General features: G+C 43.9%; 9 protein-coding genes across 11 annotated transcripts; 6 read left to right on the forward strand and 3 right to left on the reverse strand.

The window, feature by feature from the left end:
• The first annotated feature begins 126 nt into the window (after positions 1-126).
• LOC6738298 (A-kinase anchor protein 14) lies at positions 127-883 on the forward strand. Its single transcript, XM_002085073.4, has 2 exons — positions 127-283; positions 349-883. The coding sequence occupies exons 1-2, from the start codon at positions 272-274 to the stop codon at positions 808-810; spliced, it is 474 nt and encodes a 157-aa protein (XP_002085109.1). The 5' UTR covers positions 127-271; the 3' UTR covers positions 811-883.
• Positions 884-1,717: 834 nt separating this feature from the next.
• Positions 1,718-2,526, reverse strand: LOC6738299 (larval/pupal cuticle protein H1C). The gene is made up of 2 exons (XM_016169408.3): positions 2,382-2,526; positions 1,718-2,316 (listed from the first exon to the last, which is right to left on the reverse strand). Exons 1-2 carry the CDS (start codon positions 2,391-2,393, stop codon positions 1,771-1,773), a joined length of 558 nt encoding a protein of 185 aa, XP_016032154.1. The 5' UTR covers positions 2,394-2,526; the 3' UTR covers positions 1,718-1,770.
• Positions 2,527-2,687: 161 nt separating this feature from the next.
• On the reverse strand, positions 2,688-3,385 carry LOC6738300. Its single transcript, XM_002085075.4, has one exon. It carries the CDS (start codon positions 3,308-3,310, stop codon positions 2,936-2,938), a length of 375 nt encoding a protein of 124 aa, XP_002085111.1. The 5' UTR covers positions 3,311-3,385; the 3' UTR covers positions 2,688-2,935.
• A 440-nt stretch (positions 3,386-3,825) lies between these two features.
• Positions 3,826-4,699, reverse strand: LOC6738301. The gene is made up of 2 exons (XM_002085076.4): positions 4,262-4,699; positions 3,826-4,191 (listed from the first exon to the last, which is right to left on the reverse strand). Exons 1-2 carry the CDS (start codon positions 4,271-4,273, stop codon positions 3,919-3,921), a joined length of 285 nt encoding a protein of 94 aa, XP_002085112.1. The 5' UTR covers positions 4,274-4,699; the 3' UTR covers positions 3,826-3,918.
• A 76-nt stretch (positions 4,700-4,775) lies between these two features.
• On the forward strand, positions 4,776-6,072 carry LOC6738302. The gene is made up of 2 exons (XM_044922899.1): positions 4,776-4,882; positions 5,511-6,072. Exons 1-2 carry the CDS (start codon positions 4,776-4,778, stop codon positions 5,866-5,868), a joined length of 465 nt encoding a protein of 154 aa, XP_044778834.1. The 3' UTR covers positions 5,869-6,072.
• Positions 6,073-6,162: 90 nt separating this feature from the next.
• Positions 6,163-7,957, forward strand: LOC6738303 (trimeric intracellular cation channel type B). Of its 3 annotated transcripts, none has more exons than XM_002085078.4 (3): positions 6,173-6,641; positions 6,747-7,019; positions 7,080-7,957. In XM_002085078.4, exons 1-3 carry the CDS (start codon positions 6,355-6,357, stop codon positions 7,366-7,368), a joined length of 849 nt encoding a protein of 282 aa, XP_002085114.1. In that variant the 5' UTR covers positions 6,173-6,354; the 3' UTR covers positions 7,369-7,957. The 3 variants fall into 3 exon arrangements, with proteins under 3 accessions (XP_016032157.1, XP_002085114.1, XP_016032158.1); XM_016171581.2 differs by having other exon boundaries at positions 6,550-6,690; XM_016171580.3 differs by lacking the exon at positions 7,080-7,957 and having other exon boundaries at positions 6,163-6,641; positions 6,727-6,922.
• LOC6738304 (protein dpy-30 homolog) lies at positions 7,810-8,334 on the forward strand. The gene has a single exon (XM_002085079.3). The coding sequence runs from the start codon at positions 7,893-7,895 to the stop codon at positions 8,256-8,258; it is 366 nt and encodes a 121-aa protein (XP_002085115.2). The 5' UTR covers positions 7,810-7,892; the 3' UTR covers positions 8,259-8,334.
• On the forward strand, positions 8,332-9,283 carry LOC6738305 (retinin). The gene is made up of 2 exons (XM_016171582.3): positions 8,332-8,481; positions 8,538-9,283. Exons 1-2 carry the CDS (start codon positions 8,470-8,472, stop codon positions 9,099-9,101), a joined length of 576 nt encoding a protein of 191 aa, XP_016032159.1. The 5' UTR covers positions 8,332-8,469; the 3' UTR covers positions 9,102-9,283.
• Positions 9,284-9,801: 518 nt separating this feature from the next.
• On the forward strand, positions 9,802-10,342 carry LOC6738306. The gene is made up of 2 exons (XM_002085081.3): positions 9,802-9,906; positions 9,974-10,342. Exons 1-2 carry the CDS (start codon positions 9,892-9,894, stop codon positions 10,256-10,258), a joined length of 300 nt encoding a protein of 99 aa, XP_002085117.1. The 5' UTR covers positions 9,802-9,891; the 3' UTR covers positions 10,259-10,342.
• The last annotated feature ends 4,258 nt before the right edge of the window (positions 10,343-14,600 follow it).

Below are 14,600 nucleotides of genomic sequence, written 5' to 3' on the forward strand. Positions count from 1 at the left end.
AAAGCTGCTGGAACCTAGGTCAGTTAACGAACTGCGTCTTTGATAAGCGCTTAGAAGCCAGAGTCAGCTGAAAACTGAAAACCCGAATAAGTGTTTTACTTAAAAACCCAAACCGGTTGGCGGCTCAAGTTCAGCCAAGTACTTAGCGACAAACAATTGGGCTGTGGACCAAACTAGGCAACTATAAAAACCCCGCGTTTGGCCTGTCATCATCAGCAGTTGCAATCGATTCAGCAATCACAGCATACCCCCCAAAAAAACCAATCCAAAGATGTTCAAATTCGTGAGTTGTCTAGGAGATGGAAGCCGAGTGCTGGGAGTCCTCTAACCCATTATCCTCCTCCACAGGTCGCCTTCTTCGCCTGCCTGGCTGTGGCCGCCGCTGCCCCCGGTCTGATTGCCGAGACCCACTCGATTGTCCAGCCGGCGATTCTTGCCAAGACCGCCTACGTGGACACCAGCGCCTCCTCGGCCATCACCCACCAGAGCAACGTGAACCTGGTGCGCAAGGTGCCAGTGGTCTACTCCGCCCCGGTGGTTCATGCCGCCCCGGTGGTTCATGCCGCCCCAGTGGTTCATGCTGCCCCGGTGGTCCATGCCGCTCCCCTGGTCAAGACTGTGATCCCTGCCGCTCCCGTCCTTAAGACTGTGGTGTCTGCTGCTCCTCTGGTCCACACTGTCGTCCCAGCCGCTCCGCTGGTCAAGACCGTCATCCCAGCTGCTCCCGTCCTTAAGACCGTGATCCCAGCTGCCCCTCTGGTCCACACCGTTCACAGCGCTCCAGTTGTCTACTCCGCCTACCACAAGTAAATCAATTGAAAGCGAACTCATATGGTTATGATAAATTTGTTGATCGAGAAAATAAAAAAATCATTCGAAATTTAATATAACTTTGATTTTTTAATACAATAGTGTTTTACATTTACAAGCATTAGCAACATTTACAAGATTACAAGCGATGACCTAACATCAAAAATTCATAGATCTTAATTAAATAGTAAAGGTATTATTTAATATTTCTTATGTGCTCCCACTTACAGGACTTAATGATTTCCCAATCTCTTAAGGTCCATCTACTAGGGTAGAAATTTCTTATATATCTTATATATAATACATAGGACTGAAAATTGTACAGAAAAATAGTAAAATGAAAGAAAGGCAGTACATTTTTCAAAACATTGCCAGCTTTAATAGTTCTCGAGAACTCAAAGTTTATACGGACTGACAGGAAGACGGACAGACAGACTGACGGACAGATCTCATCGACTAGTGCATCATGTCAAGAAAATATATACTTTATGTAATCGGAAACGCTTCCTTTTAACCTGTTACATATTTTTATTGCCTAAGAAATGTATAATGTTAAATTTGAATTGATATGCACAGCATTGGTAAAAGTTAAAAAGGCATTTACTCATAAATATGTATGAAAGTCATTTATTAAACGAGAAAAAAAATGTACAATAATTGCTTTGCATAATTTATTTTTGGTGCTGCCTGTGGGCAGTTTTACTTTTGTGTTTCATTTTTATTTATTTTAAGTTTTGGCACTCGGCTACCGGCTCGAGATTGCCAATGAATACTAATGAATACCCCACTAAAAGTCATTCAAATTGATTATTTAAATGCTAATTGGATTGGATCAAATCGATCAGCTATTCAAAATTTTGCCACAAAAAGAGCAATTCATAAAATTTCACAATTTCTACGATCAACAAATAAATTTATTCAAAGAAGCAATCCTAACAATCCGTTCAAGCAAAAGGTTTCCTAATGATGGTAGACATGGGCCACTGGAGCAGCGGCGACGGCGACAGTCTTGACCAGAGGAGCAACCACCGGGGTGATGATGGTCTTCTGGTGGTGCACCTGGGTGTGGCTCTGGTGGGAGACGGCATGGGGCAGAGCCTTCACCACGGGCACGGCGGCCACATGGTGGACAGCGGGTGCGACGTAGGTCTGGTGGTGCACCACAGGCACGGTCTTGATGACGGGAACGACTGGAGCCACGTGCTTGACCACGGGCACGATGGGAGCCACATGCTTGACCACGGGCACGATAGGAGCCACATGCTTGACCACAGGAACCACTGGAGCCACAGTCTTGATCACGGGAACAGCTGGCACCACATGCTTCACCACGGGAGTGAGGACCGCCTGGTTGTGGTACTGGGTGAAGCTCTGGTGCGAGGTGGCCAGTGGGGCACTGTGCACTACGGCACCTACTTTGGCCACAACGGGGGCGATGGCCACGGGGTGCTCCTCAATGAATCCCGGAGCAGCGGCGACAATGGTGGCCAGTGCACAGATAGCAATCTGAATTTGATAACAGCAAGTTAGATCCTGAAATATATCCTTTAACCCCATACTCCAATACTCACGAAGCGGAACATGTTGATTTTGGTTTGAGGAGGTTTGAAGTCGACGAGTGACTGATGCTGATTTCAAACTAAGTCTACGGCTTTATATGGCCAAAAGTTTGCCAGCTCGATTGTCCTTCAGCAAAAACCAACTAATGAGCAATTGGCAAAAACTTGTTTGCTTTACATTGAACTTGAACCCGGCGCTAAACTAAGCATCTGCGAACCCTCACTTGCAAATCAGCCGAACATTCAATTGTCGTTGGTCCGAAAAAGGTTTTCAAAGCCCGAACAATAACCCAAAAGATTAATAACACAAATATATTGTTAGTTCAGGTTCAGAGAGCCTAGACGAAGGTCTTTTGATTTGTGAGGCAGCAAACAAAACAAGATGAAATGCAATTTAATTCCATACTATAAAAGACCACAATTAAGGGCATCGCGCGTCCAGTCCGGATTCATTGGAGCTCAGATGCGGCAGCGGTGGGACAGGCAGGAGTATCCTGGTGAGGGAAACGAGGAAATCGGATAAGGCTCTCAAACACGGGGAATTTTGGGAATAAATGGCATTTGGATTACGCCAGGTGCTGGATCAGATTCTCGTCATCCGACCCGGAACTATAAGACTGAATTTCGAGACGGGGGATTCGGATGGTGGGCCAAGCTCGATAGACGATGCTGGAAGATGAATTACCAATCACGTGGTTCTCTGTGTCGTCATCCTGGGTGCTGCTTAGAGAGCTCATGTAGCGAGAGGTTGAGTTCACGAACTCAAACCCGACTCCCATACTAGCCATGTTTTTGGCCATGTATTGTTCGCGCCACGCCTGGTTGGATTCCTCATGGTATTCCAGGGTGGATTCATCGGACACATCCTCGTTGGATTGCAGCTGATGCAGTATTATGGCGGGACTGGGCACCCAAATATCGCGACGACTGGTATTCGACATGGTTATCGTGGCAGCAAAGTAGTATTGTTCCCCTATTTATCAGGCTTACTCTAAAAGTGGTTAAGCACGGCCTCCTTGCTGCTCCTTATATTTTTGAATTGACCTATTTTGATTACAATTCATATATATTTTGCATTTATAAACAATTTTCTGTACACAAATTTTAAATCCGCACATGACCGAATGCATCTGAAGGGGAAACCAGCAGCGCAAAACACTTGAAGTTCAAGTTCAAGGAAATTTCTATGTAGTTCTCAAAAGTATCTGTTTGTTGCAAAATCCAAGAAAAGTTCTATGATGCCGATAAGAAGCCGTGCTCGTAGCAAATATACGTCACTAAAATGGAATGCACGCGTTTCATGAAATTTGCATTCCGTGAATATTGGGATAAGTTTGTTCATATTGCCATGATTTAATCTCAAGAGGAATAGATACGTTTATGTGCAGTAATTTCTATGATTCCAAATAAGAATAAGAATTTTAGTTTGTTCTCCGTAATTATCATCCGAGTGAGAATGAACCACTTACACATGAAGTTTTTTTTTTTTTGTTATACACGCTGCCTTTATTTACACATTGAACTAACTAAAACTATCGGATTCCATTGCCTAGCTACCCGGCACGTAGACCGGACTCAGATTGAGCTGCTCGTAGCCAGTGCCGCCACCCTCCTGTGTTGCCTTCGTGTGAAAGGTTCGATTGAGGTTGGTGGGCTCCACGTAGCCCAATGATCGGCCCATGGGCGCGATGACGAAGCGGGTCTGGGCCTGCGAGGAACCCTGGTAGGAGACCACCGATGGCGCCGAGTCGATGAGCAGACGAGGCGCCTCCGTCGCCGGCTTAGCCCAAACCAGAGCCACGTAAACTATGGCTAGAAGCAACTAAAGGGGTGTTAAGAGTTGAAATGAGTATAAGTATTGCTTTTTGTATGGGGATGCTCGTTCCACTCACCAGATACCGCATGGTAACGAACCAAGCCCAATGGGTTGACTATGGAGAGGGTATAACACTGAGAACACCGCCGACGACGAACTGAGGTGGGCGGATCGGATCGAATGGAATCGAATGGAAGCGAGGACTGGAGGTTCCCCTTTCAAGTAACAAACACAAAGCGGAGCGAGTGGCAAAGTCAAACTGAAGTGCTGTGTGAATTGCTGTGCCATGAAATCACGGTGGAGCAGTTGCTCGCCCAAGCAGGGGCGGGCGTGGAGCATGCCAAGGGGGTAGATTGGATAGGTAACAACGGTACAGTCCCCCTCGCACAGCCGCTGGAGAACGGCGCGATCTGCGATCGAAGCGTTGGAAACACGCGCGCAGTCGCGGTTATCTTGCAATTGTGGGAGTGTCTCAACTTGGACGCAGCTTTACGTAAAGAAATAAACCGAAAAAAAATCAAATATAAATAAATAAATGCCGAACGCCGCAAATATTGTAGTAATAGCACCGCAACAACAAAGCCTACAACATGCGACGCCGTCTGCGTCTGCGCAACTCGCTGAAGGTTGATCCACTCCGCTCCACTTCGCACCTCCGCCGCCCGCCCACCGCACCACCAACTTTTGTGGCTCGATAGTTTGTTTGATCTGGCGGCTGAACAAGGCAACTAGAGAATACTCTCTAAGTCTAAATCTAACAAGCTAAGAAGACTTGCCACATAAGAATCTTTAGCTAACAAGTATGTTAAATTTATGTATCACAATTGATTTTAATATTATTATTATAGTTAGAAAACAATTTATAAGTAATCAGAATATTTATTATTATATTAATTATGTGGTGGGAAATTCATCTTTAGCCAATTTGTATAACTTTCAGTTGCACATAAATCCGATATGCCCACCTTATTTATAGGGTATTTCAAGCACTACCAATACTAATTTGGCGCTAGAGGTTTCTATACCTAAAGTTGCCGTCGTGGCTTCGCACAATCGCCGGCAATCCGGCAATCCGGCTATGTTGAGTCAGTCAGTCAGTTAGCCGATTAGCCGGAGGCGCGTAATGGAAGCTCTAAGTGCACGCAGCTCATGAGGGGCTGTCGTATTGGAGTAGCTTTTGATTAATTAATTAGCTGCACACAAAATGGCCCATAAATCTCTTAGCGGCAAGACATGGCGACCCCTTGGTCAAGGAGTCCTCTTGGCCAAGTCCGGCTATAAATGGCAGCGGCACATGTCTAACGGTAATTAGTTGCCCACTCAAGTGACCATCATGCCATTTCCCACCAGAGCTTCACCAGATTATCCTCAGCGGAGCCACTAACCCTGCAGTCCCGAAAGCAACCGCATCAGCTGCTCGTTCCCTCTGCCAGGATTGTTAATCATCACCAGGCAGTGGAACGACAGCAGGTCGAGAGGTTCTTCCAGGCGGCGACGGCGCAGGCGGAGGAGGTGCCTGTCATATCTGGACAGACACCCGCCCATCTCACCTACGCTGCCCATCCTGTGGTGCACCAGATGCTGCCAAGGATTAAGCCAGTGCGAAACATAAGCTACGCCTCCCTGATCCCAGGACCTCGCAGCCTAAACACTCATACGAATCGGAATTTGTCACCCGTTTGAGGTGCTGTATACTAAAGTCCTGGAGATAGAAATTTAGAAACAAGTAAATCATAAGTTTTTACGGATAACGCACATTATTATAGTTTTAATTATATTTTCCAATTTAACTACTTAAACATGAAGCAGTAACACTTAACACTCACATTCGACTCAAGTGCTTGTGAATAAAACTCGAATACTTTTTATCAAGGTTCAACTTATTTGGTGATCCCAAGTTGATAAAGCAATAATCAAAAGCTCCAAGCTGTACTATTATTACTATTACTATAACTATTATTATTTGCATTCAAATATCCACACAAGTACAGACACCCAAGTTTCGCTTGTCAATATTTTCGTTTAGGCAAATTCTCTTCACTATAATAAGTATTTTAAATGTAGTTGAAATACTTTTAGACGACAAATTATTAAGATTCGAGAAGCCAAAATTTGGTATCAACATCAGGAGTCTCCGAAAAGGAGTGGGGGCAGCTAGCTAATCGAGGGATGAATGCTCGGCTGATCCTGAGGCAGCTTCCCAATCACTTGATCTTTCGCATCCTGCACTATTCCCTGATCTCCCAGCAGCTGCGGGACGAGCTGGTAGTTTCTGCAGGATCCTTCAGATTAAAAGGGGGTGGAAACAAGGTGCTGGAGTGGCAGCCCTTCGTCCTGTGGCTTGCCAACCTGCTGCTGAACTACGCTGGCGATATCCTGGGCAACCTGCTCTTGGGTAGTCTGCCATTGGAGCCACTGTGCAATACCGCAGATATCCTGCTCAGTTCGTTGATCTGGTGAGTGGGATCGATTGCGCTCAATAAATTAAAATTAAATAGTTTACTGGTGCGTAAGAAACATATTTATTTTGTTTATATTAAGCTTTGTTTCCACTCAAACAGGTACTGCATCTTTTACTGTCCTTTTGACCTGGCACACGCCATGACCAGCACTTTGGCCTTTCGCATCCTGGCCACCGCCATGTCGACAATAAGCCAGGTTCAGCTGATCGATCGAGGAGTCCATTTGGCGGGACAGGTCTATGAAAATGCTCCAATCCCGATGCTAGTGGTGGGCACTGTCATGGGCAGTGGAGCCGAAGTACTTAAGCCGGTGGCGAGTCTTTTAATCAATAGATGTCAACACAACCAGATGGCGTACCTAAAGTTGAGCAAGTCTGTTGCACTAAAATATTAAATAATAAAATCGTAAACTTAATATTTCCTTTTTTACAGCACTTCAAAAGTTGCACTTTTCCTCTCCCTCCTCTTCACATTGGAAATCTATAAAAATCCTATGATTATGGGCATTAACAGGCATCAACTTATGGTCTACATCCTAGTGATAACCACCGCCTTTAAGTTCCTGTCGCTGTGCTATCGAACGGATCATATCATTTGGCTATTCGAGCACCATATACGGTACACCCTTTTTGGTGGCTTCTCCAGGGATTTAAGCAAGTTCTTCCAACGCCTGCTGCAGCCTAAAGTCCGGCGAACGTGGGCGTTTACGGAATTTGATTGAGACCCTCGTGTGCATTGCGCAATCGTATCAAGCCACACGCTCTCCACATCCCCGCCAGATTGGGTGGTGAGGGTGTTGGTGGGGCTGCAGGTCTAAGCGGCTTAAGTTACCGCCCCGTCCAGCCAAGCGATTGGTAGATGTCTCGCTTGATCGGGTTACGTATGCTAATCAGCTTAGAAGCGGTGGTGGTCAGAAAAGCGATGGAGCAGCGGAGGAAGTGCTCGGTTACGGCCACAGGTTAGTGGATGCTCCAGTGTGCTCACACAGCTGTCGAGTGAAATTCATGCCTGACTATAAATTCGTGCCTTTCAATAAAAACTATAAAACTAAACAAAAAAATTGTTTGTTTAATTTGCAATATAAAATTATATTAACGAAATTAAAGTCTTAGAAACAGTAAAATAATAAAAATCTGTTTCTAATTATTCCCTATAATATATTTTTTAACAGAAAGTATGCATTGCTTAATCTGCCCTTGCCTAGATAAATTATATTTCCCATGTTCGAACAAATAACTTACCAACATGTCACTCCATAAAAAAGTTAATAACCGCAAGAATGTGAAACCAAGTCCGAATAAGCCTAAGAAGAATCCATCAGCCATTATCTCGATCCTCTGTCCAGATGGCGATAAGCCCAAGAAGGAAGCCAAGCCCAAGAAGAAATCCGGGTCGGAAGAATTTCAGGCCAAGGAATGTCCCCGAACGAAAAGCTTCAAGCCACCAGAAGAGCGGCGAATATATCTGGAGCAGGAGGTGGTTCCCATTCTTATGGAGGGCATGTTGGGCCTGGCCCGCGAAATGCCCCGCGATCCCATCGGTTATCTGCAGAAGTTTTGGCTTGACGACAAGCACAAGTGCGACATTCCATTGCCGCAGAATATTCTCTAACTTATAGCTCTGATGTAACCCAATCAAATTTCAAATTGTCAGCTAATTAAATGTTTCTGATTCGACTTTAAGCTTACTCAATGATGCATTTCTTTGATCAGTCAGGCGAAGAGATTCTGTACTGATTTATGGGCTATAAAAGCAGATATTCCAATCTCAAAATGCATCATTCATTCCACAGTTTGCGGACTTAAAGGGAGACTGCTTAATCATGCCTAGATTGGTAAATTATTTCTTACTTTCATTGCAAGGATTTATTAAATATATTCAATATTTTAGTTCCTGCCCGTTTTGGCCATTGTGCTGGTTTCCGTCGGAGCTTCGCATGCAGCTAGCTTGGAGTGGCCCTCGAATCTGGTGGCCCTCAGTTCGGTCAAGTCCTCGCAACTGCTTCCGATTGCCAGCGAGGATTCCGTTGAGCTGGCCGATGGCAGTTCGGGAGCCGTCAGCTCATCCGCTGCCCAGCCGGAAGAGCAATCCCAGGAGGAAGCGGAAGATCAACAGGTGTCCTCCGCATCCAGTGGCAGTGCCGATCCGATTGGTGCCCGTCTTGTCTCTGCCGGAATCCCCGTCTCTGTGCCTCTTCCTCTAATCCTGGCCGCTCGTAATGGACTACGAACCGTATTGACCATCCAGGAGCCAGCCGTGGCCAAGGTGGGTGAGGTAGTGCAGCACGTGCCCACTGCTGTTTCGCATCAGAGCCAGACGGTGGTGCACGATCACCGCCGATTGGTCACACCCATAGTGGCTCCAGCTGTTCGCACCACCCAGGTGATTCGCCAGCAGCCACCACTTCTGTGGAGCGTGGCCTCCGATCCTCGAGTGGTTCTCATCCGCAACTAAGGATCCATGCCAAAGATTAACACGATGAACTCGCCAAAGCTATGATACTTCTATTCTTAACTCCCTTTCTGGATCTAATAACCCACAAAAAGCTGTCTCCTCTACGTCTTCTTTCTTCTGCCATTTTCTGTAGATTTCTTCTGTAGCGTGCTTTCAATAAAGATTTCGCATTTGCATTTAAATGACTTGTGTGCATTGCTTATTGAGTATTTCTTTTCTACATAATTTCCAAAATAAATCAAAAAGAAAAGGGTACATATACTTTATTATATATATATGTATATAAATACATATATTTAATATATACATACGCTGTACCCGTCGGCTTAAGTAACTTCCTCCTAAGAAACTTCCTCTTCTCCATCGGCTAGCAAGTAGCCCATTCAAATCTATGCCTTTACCCATCTTATGTAAAATTATTGTCCTGCATTTACGTATAACGAACCCATTGCATTTTCACTTATCTGGCTCGGATTCTTGGGCGTTGTTGTTGCGACAGGAAATCAATAAAGTTAACACAGAGACCAGCCCACGACCACAATAAATATGCCACATCCGCCCCCCTGTTCCCAGCGAAATCTCAAATTGTGTGCAATCAAGATCTCTGGAGGATTAGGCCGGCACAGGGTCTGGGTTAACGCCCAAGCTATCTTCTCATGTTCAAGGGCTGGGACCATTCATTTAGAATGGCTAGTCCGTTCTCCAATCTCGAGTACTCAGCTGGACTATAAAAGCGGAGGATGGAATGGCCAACGAACAACAGTCAAGTGAAGTGAACTGAAGCAAGAAGATGTCACAGAGAATGGTAAGCGAAGATAAATTAGGCTTCTTAATACTTTTAAATGTAAAATAAACAATTTTCGTCCTTATAGAACTTATCCTTTGCTCTCTTGCTTTGCCTTTTGGCACTTGGAAATGCCGATCTGCAAATGTACCATCCCCTGATGACCCTGCACCACCCACCAACTTTTGCCAAGGTGGGTCATCTGGTGGAGCATGTGCCCACCGCAGTTTCGCACCAGAGTTCCACCATCGTTCATCGCAGTGTTCCAAGGATAACATCACTGTTGACACCCGCTTTGAGATCCACCTATCTGAACTATCCCACCTGGAGTTATCCACTCTTCGATGGCACCAACACGCTGTACAGAAAGTAGGCATCTGAATTGGAAACGATTCGAATAATTGGGCTACCGAACCTTGGGTTTGAACAATAAAACAAAAGCCCCAATCCCCTAAAAGCACTGTGTTTCGCATTCTGAATGGGGAGTGTGGCCTAATCCCAACTGGATTCAGGGGAGACGGCTGCCAATTAGATTTTGCGCTACGCTGCACTTCTGATTGAGTGTTGGGTGGCAGGATATGATTCAACTGACGTCACCAGATAAGCAAACAAACGCACGAAATAAGCAATGCTTTGGTATCCTGTTCTCAAGGATATTTCAGGGGAGTATTGAGTTGAATGAAGCAGCTTGTGGATCCATCTATATATATATTTATATATCAGGCAAGTTGGACTTTTTAAAGAATATAGAACAAGAAGAAAAGAAAATTTGAAATATAATTGTTTCATTATTCTTTATTTACATCTTTTAGAAACAATTCCAGCCTAAAATATATTTAAAGAATGAAAGAAAACATGAACTTAATTTATTCTCATTAAATTTTCCAGTATGAACACCAAATGAATGAGTATCTCACACGTCTCATACCTCGCAGTTGGAATACTTTTGGGTGCATTGGTGCAAGGATGATTGACGTGCCGTACGCAAATGTTTCGGCATTATTTCAGGATCTCGGAGGCTGTTGTACTCTCCTCAATTTCCATGGGAATGACCCAGGGTCAGTAGCCGAAAATCTAGCAATGTTCCCAGAAGTGTCGAGGAGGTGAGGAATCTATGGATTCAGGACTTTCACCCAGAGTGTGTATGTGAAATGTGTCTAATCAAAAAGCACACAAATGGAAGCCCTGAGATGTGTCTATCATCTCTTTTAAAAACTGAGATAATGGAGTTTCAAATGACACAATGGAAATAACGAAAAACCCTGAACCCCAGAGAAGGCCAAAGGTTAAGTCCCGGCCGTTGGTGAAAAGCCGGTTATGCAATCGACACAAGACTTATCGATGTCAATTAACCATGTAAACAACCTGCTGTGCAAAATGACGCAGGGAGTTCAAAGGGGTAGCTAATGCCCTGGCATATAGTATATAGTTCGGCATTATCGGATTACACAAGACGGCGGATGTAGAGCCCCTGCATTAAGGTCAAAGCATCAAGGTGGCCAGAGCAGTTTGCTAATCGATTGATGCACAAGTGCATTGTCTCTGGCGAGCACTCAATACCTGTCATTTACAGGAAATCCAGGCATCTCAGTGATGCAATTCGAAAGAGGCGTAGATTCCATTGCTTCCCCTTTTCCTCTCCATCCACCGTATCATCATCATCATCATCATCATCACAATCGTCATCATGGGTTTTGTTTCCCAGTCTGCTGCACAGCAGCCTTTTGGGCTCACACCATTTAAAGCAGATGGACCGCCCGAAAGGCTGCTCCGCACAACCGGACAATGAAGGCCCCACTGGTTCCATACCATTGCATCTCCCTGGATCCGGGCTTTGATTGGGGCTATATGGCATGGCCACTCTCAATTGGCCCAGTGGGTGATTTGGGTGCTCGACTGCTGGGTAATCGGTTTGTTTGTCTATCACAACCGCCATTTGAATGCATCGTTATGCTGTCATCTTGGCGACTCTAAGCACTAAAAGGGCCAGCCATCCCGGGGGGTACTACAGGGAATTTAATAACTTAAATCCAGAGAGGACGGAGATTGAAATTCCGTCTCCGCAAATCAAAGGAAGGCCACTTAGCATAAGTGGACGGCCGCAAAAATCAAGCCTTCCCAGAACTTGGGCCCCCAAAAACATATTAAATATTTGATGTAATCGAGAAGTTTCAACTTAAAGCGCAATTATTGGGTAACTTTCGGAGGAGGGGGTTTCACTTAAAGGGGAAATATCTGCGCAGGGGCAGAACAGACTCCCCCACCCAAACTTTCCGCTGGGGCAAACAACGGTTTTCAAATTAATTTACAAATGTTCAGAGCTTGTAGGTACATTTTGTTGAGCCGAGATGAAGACAATAAGCCGAGTTAAATGAGCCAGGCCGTAAAAGAGTAGTGAAAGGGCAGCAGCAGCAGCAAAAGCATTTGATGCGGGTGAAATAATTCGGGATATTATGTAATAACCATGGGGAATAAGTGGGAGCAAAAGATGTCTGCTGGCGACATGACTCACCGCACTCCGCCCCATTCATCCGTATGCATATCACACAATGTGGGTGAACGACCTTGATGTTTTTGGCCAACCATGATGATTACAATAATAAACTAATAAAGCAAAACATACGCATCGATTTTATTACCAGCCATTTCGCAAATAACACGGCGAATCGAAGACGAAAACAAAAGCGGCAAACTCATTCGCATGCCAGGCACACACAAACCGAATCGAAGCCACAACCAATCGACTCCCAATATGTGAATCATAAGCCATGGGCTCACTGCACCGCACTCGAGTGCATTATTATGCAAGCGCCCAACAAATCCAACCATGCGATGCTGGCCACAAACTTGACTGGGGTTTCCCCAAGGCCCAAAGCGGTTTAAGCCGGCAGCAGGCAATCAAGAATTGAATAGGCCAACAATGCGAGACCAAAAACTTCAGTTCGGTTTTCTTGGGATTTTCCAGCGGCGGATTGGCGAATACTTTTTGGGCAAATCCATGGCACAATAGCAGATGCAGTTAAAAGGCGAAATGCAGTTGCAGGCACTGAAAAAATTGTTAAGTTCCAAGTATATTAGTAAGTCAGAAAAACGTTTAAATAACTGATATAGTTAATTAGTAAAGTACTTGATTGACTATAATTATTATTAATGTTTGGAAAAAGTGCATATCCCCAGATAAGCATTAAAAAACAAAGTTCATAGGTTATAAAAATATATTTATAGTTAATAATTATAAATTAATTTAAGGAGCTTTAACTAAAACGAACATAATATATAGCTAAACTACCTTATTGAATTTCAATCTTCGTACTTAAAGTTTGTGTGCTGCTTTGATTTTATTTCCCCTCAAAAGTTAAGCTCTAAATCCATAATCGATATACGATGTATGTAGTTGGCTTAAAGAGATTGCCAAATTGTCTTTAGCCAAATGGTGCGTGTGGGTGGAAGACCTCAACTTGTTGAGCAATTGACACAAATCTAAGTCAGGGAGTCGGCACTTCAGCCTTGAGCCAGTGACAATATTTCTTTTTTTTTTGCTTTTGGACTTGAACTGCGACAGTTCGGTGTGCGCGAAGGTGGAAGAGAGAAAGGTATGGTGAGAGAAAGAGAAGGAGAGAGTGATTCAGTCGAAGGAAGCTAACAAAGTAGAGCAAACACGATTCCCACACAAATCCATTTGGACAAACAATTAACAAGTTGGCCATAATCAACATGGACTATGTTGTAATAGTGCGGCCCAAGAAATGTGCAAAAAGTTGGAGCGCACCATAAATAGAAATGAGTATGAGCCAAATACGAAATGCAGATCCAATAACGAGCCCCTGAACCTGTAACCCCATCGGATTACAAACTGTCCACCTGGCATTAGTTGTCTCCGGCGAGGTCCAAGTTCAAGTTCAGTTCATCACTCACTGGGATTTACCAATAGCCAAGTTTCAGCTAACTACCAAAATTATTTTTTATCAGGAAAAGCTATTTAGATAACAGCAAGCCGCATTGGTAGATACACTATGATAGAGAATTTAAAATGTAAACTTATAACGTGTTATAAAGTATTTATTTTATTATATATTATATATATTCTTATTTATATTATTCTGCAGATTGTACAGCAATCAGTTCATTAATAAAGTCAAAAGTGCTTAAATATGCTTTAAAAATGATATGTATTTATATGTAAATAATATATGAAGCTTTTAGGACCTAATAAGTTAATTGATTATGAAAATCATGTATGCTAGTTCTCAAACCAGAGTATAACAAACTTAAACATCTCGAAAACACATGTACAACAACTAAATCGCAAAATTAAATGAATTTAACATTTTATAGATAATATAATTTATTAATAATGTATTAAAATCCATTTCCATCGTATTGATGTACCCCCAAAAAGAGGGTAAGCCAAACGGAATTAAAAACGATGCGAAATAAGGTTCGACGCACCTCCTTCAAAAAGTGCTCGAAAAGCCCAAAGTGCTCTATAGTATGAGTCATAAAAAACCCGATGGTCAAAAACTACGCCACACGCTCTACGCTGATTGATAAAAACTCCGTGAATAAATCGCGAGCAAATAGCCAAAAGGTGTTTGGCAAAGAACTCAGAGTGGCGACAATAACAACTCCGGCAAATCAATGTGATTAGCATAATTTTCGAAGCTCTGGTGGTCATTATCAACTTTCTTGGAATGCTTAACATAAAACGCCACTTA

This window comes from Drosophila simulans, chromosome 3L (assembly GCF_016746395.2).
Source record: "Drosophila simulans strain w501 chromosome 3L, Prin_Dsim_3.1, whole genome shotgun sequence".
NCBI lineage: Eukaryota > Metazoa > Arthropoda > Insecta > Diptera > Drosophilidae > Drosophila > Drosophila simulans.

Coding starts and splice junctions, on each gene's coding strand:
- LOC6738300 (XM_002085075.4), bottom strand. CDS start 3,310: ATGTCGAATACCAGTCGTCGCGATATTTGGGTGCCCAGTCCCGCCATA.
- LOC6738302 (XM_044922899.1), top strand. CDS start 4,776: ATGCGACGCCGTCTGCGTCTGCGCAACTCGCTGAAGGTTGATCCACTC. Junction 4,883..5,510: donor CCAACTTTTGTGGCTCGATA/GTTTGTTTGATC, acceptor TGCCCACTCAAG/TGACCATCATGCCATTTCCC.
- LOC6738303 (XM_002085078.4), top strand. CDS start 6,355: ATGAATGCTCGGCTGATCCTGAGGCAGCTTCCCAATCACTTGATCTTT. Junction 6,642..6,746: donor CTGCTCAGTTCGTTGATCTG/GTGAGTGGGATC, acceptor CCACTCAAACAG/GTACTGCATCTTTTACTGTC. Junction 7,020..7,079: donor GCGTACCTAAAGTTGAGCAA/GTCTGTTGCACT, acceptor CCTTTTTTACAG/CACTTCAAAAGTTGCACTTT.
- LOC6738304 (XM_002085079.3), top strand. CDS start 7,893: ATGTCACTCCATAAAAAAGTTAATAACCGCAAGAATGTGAAACCAAGT.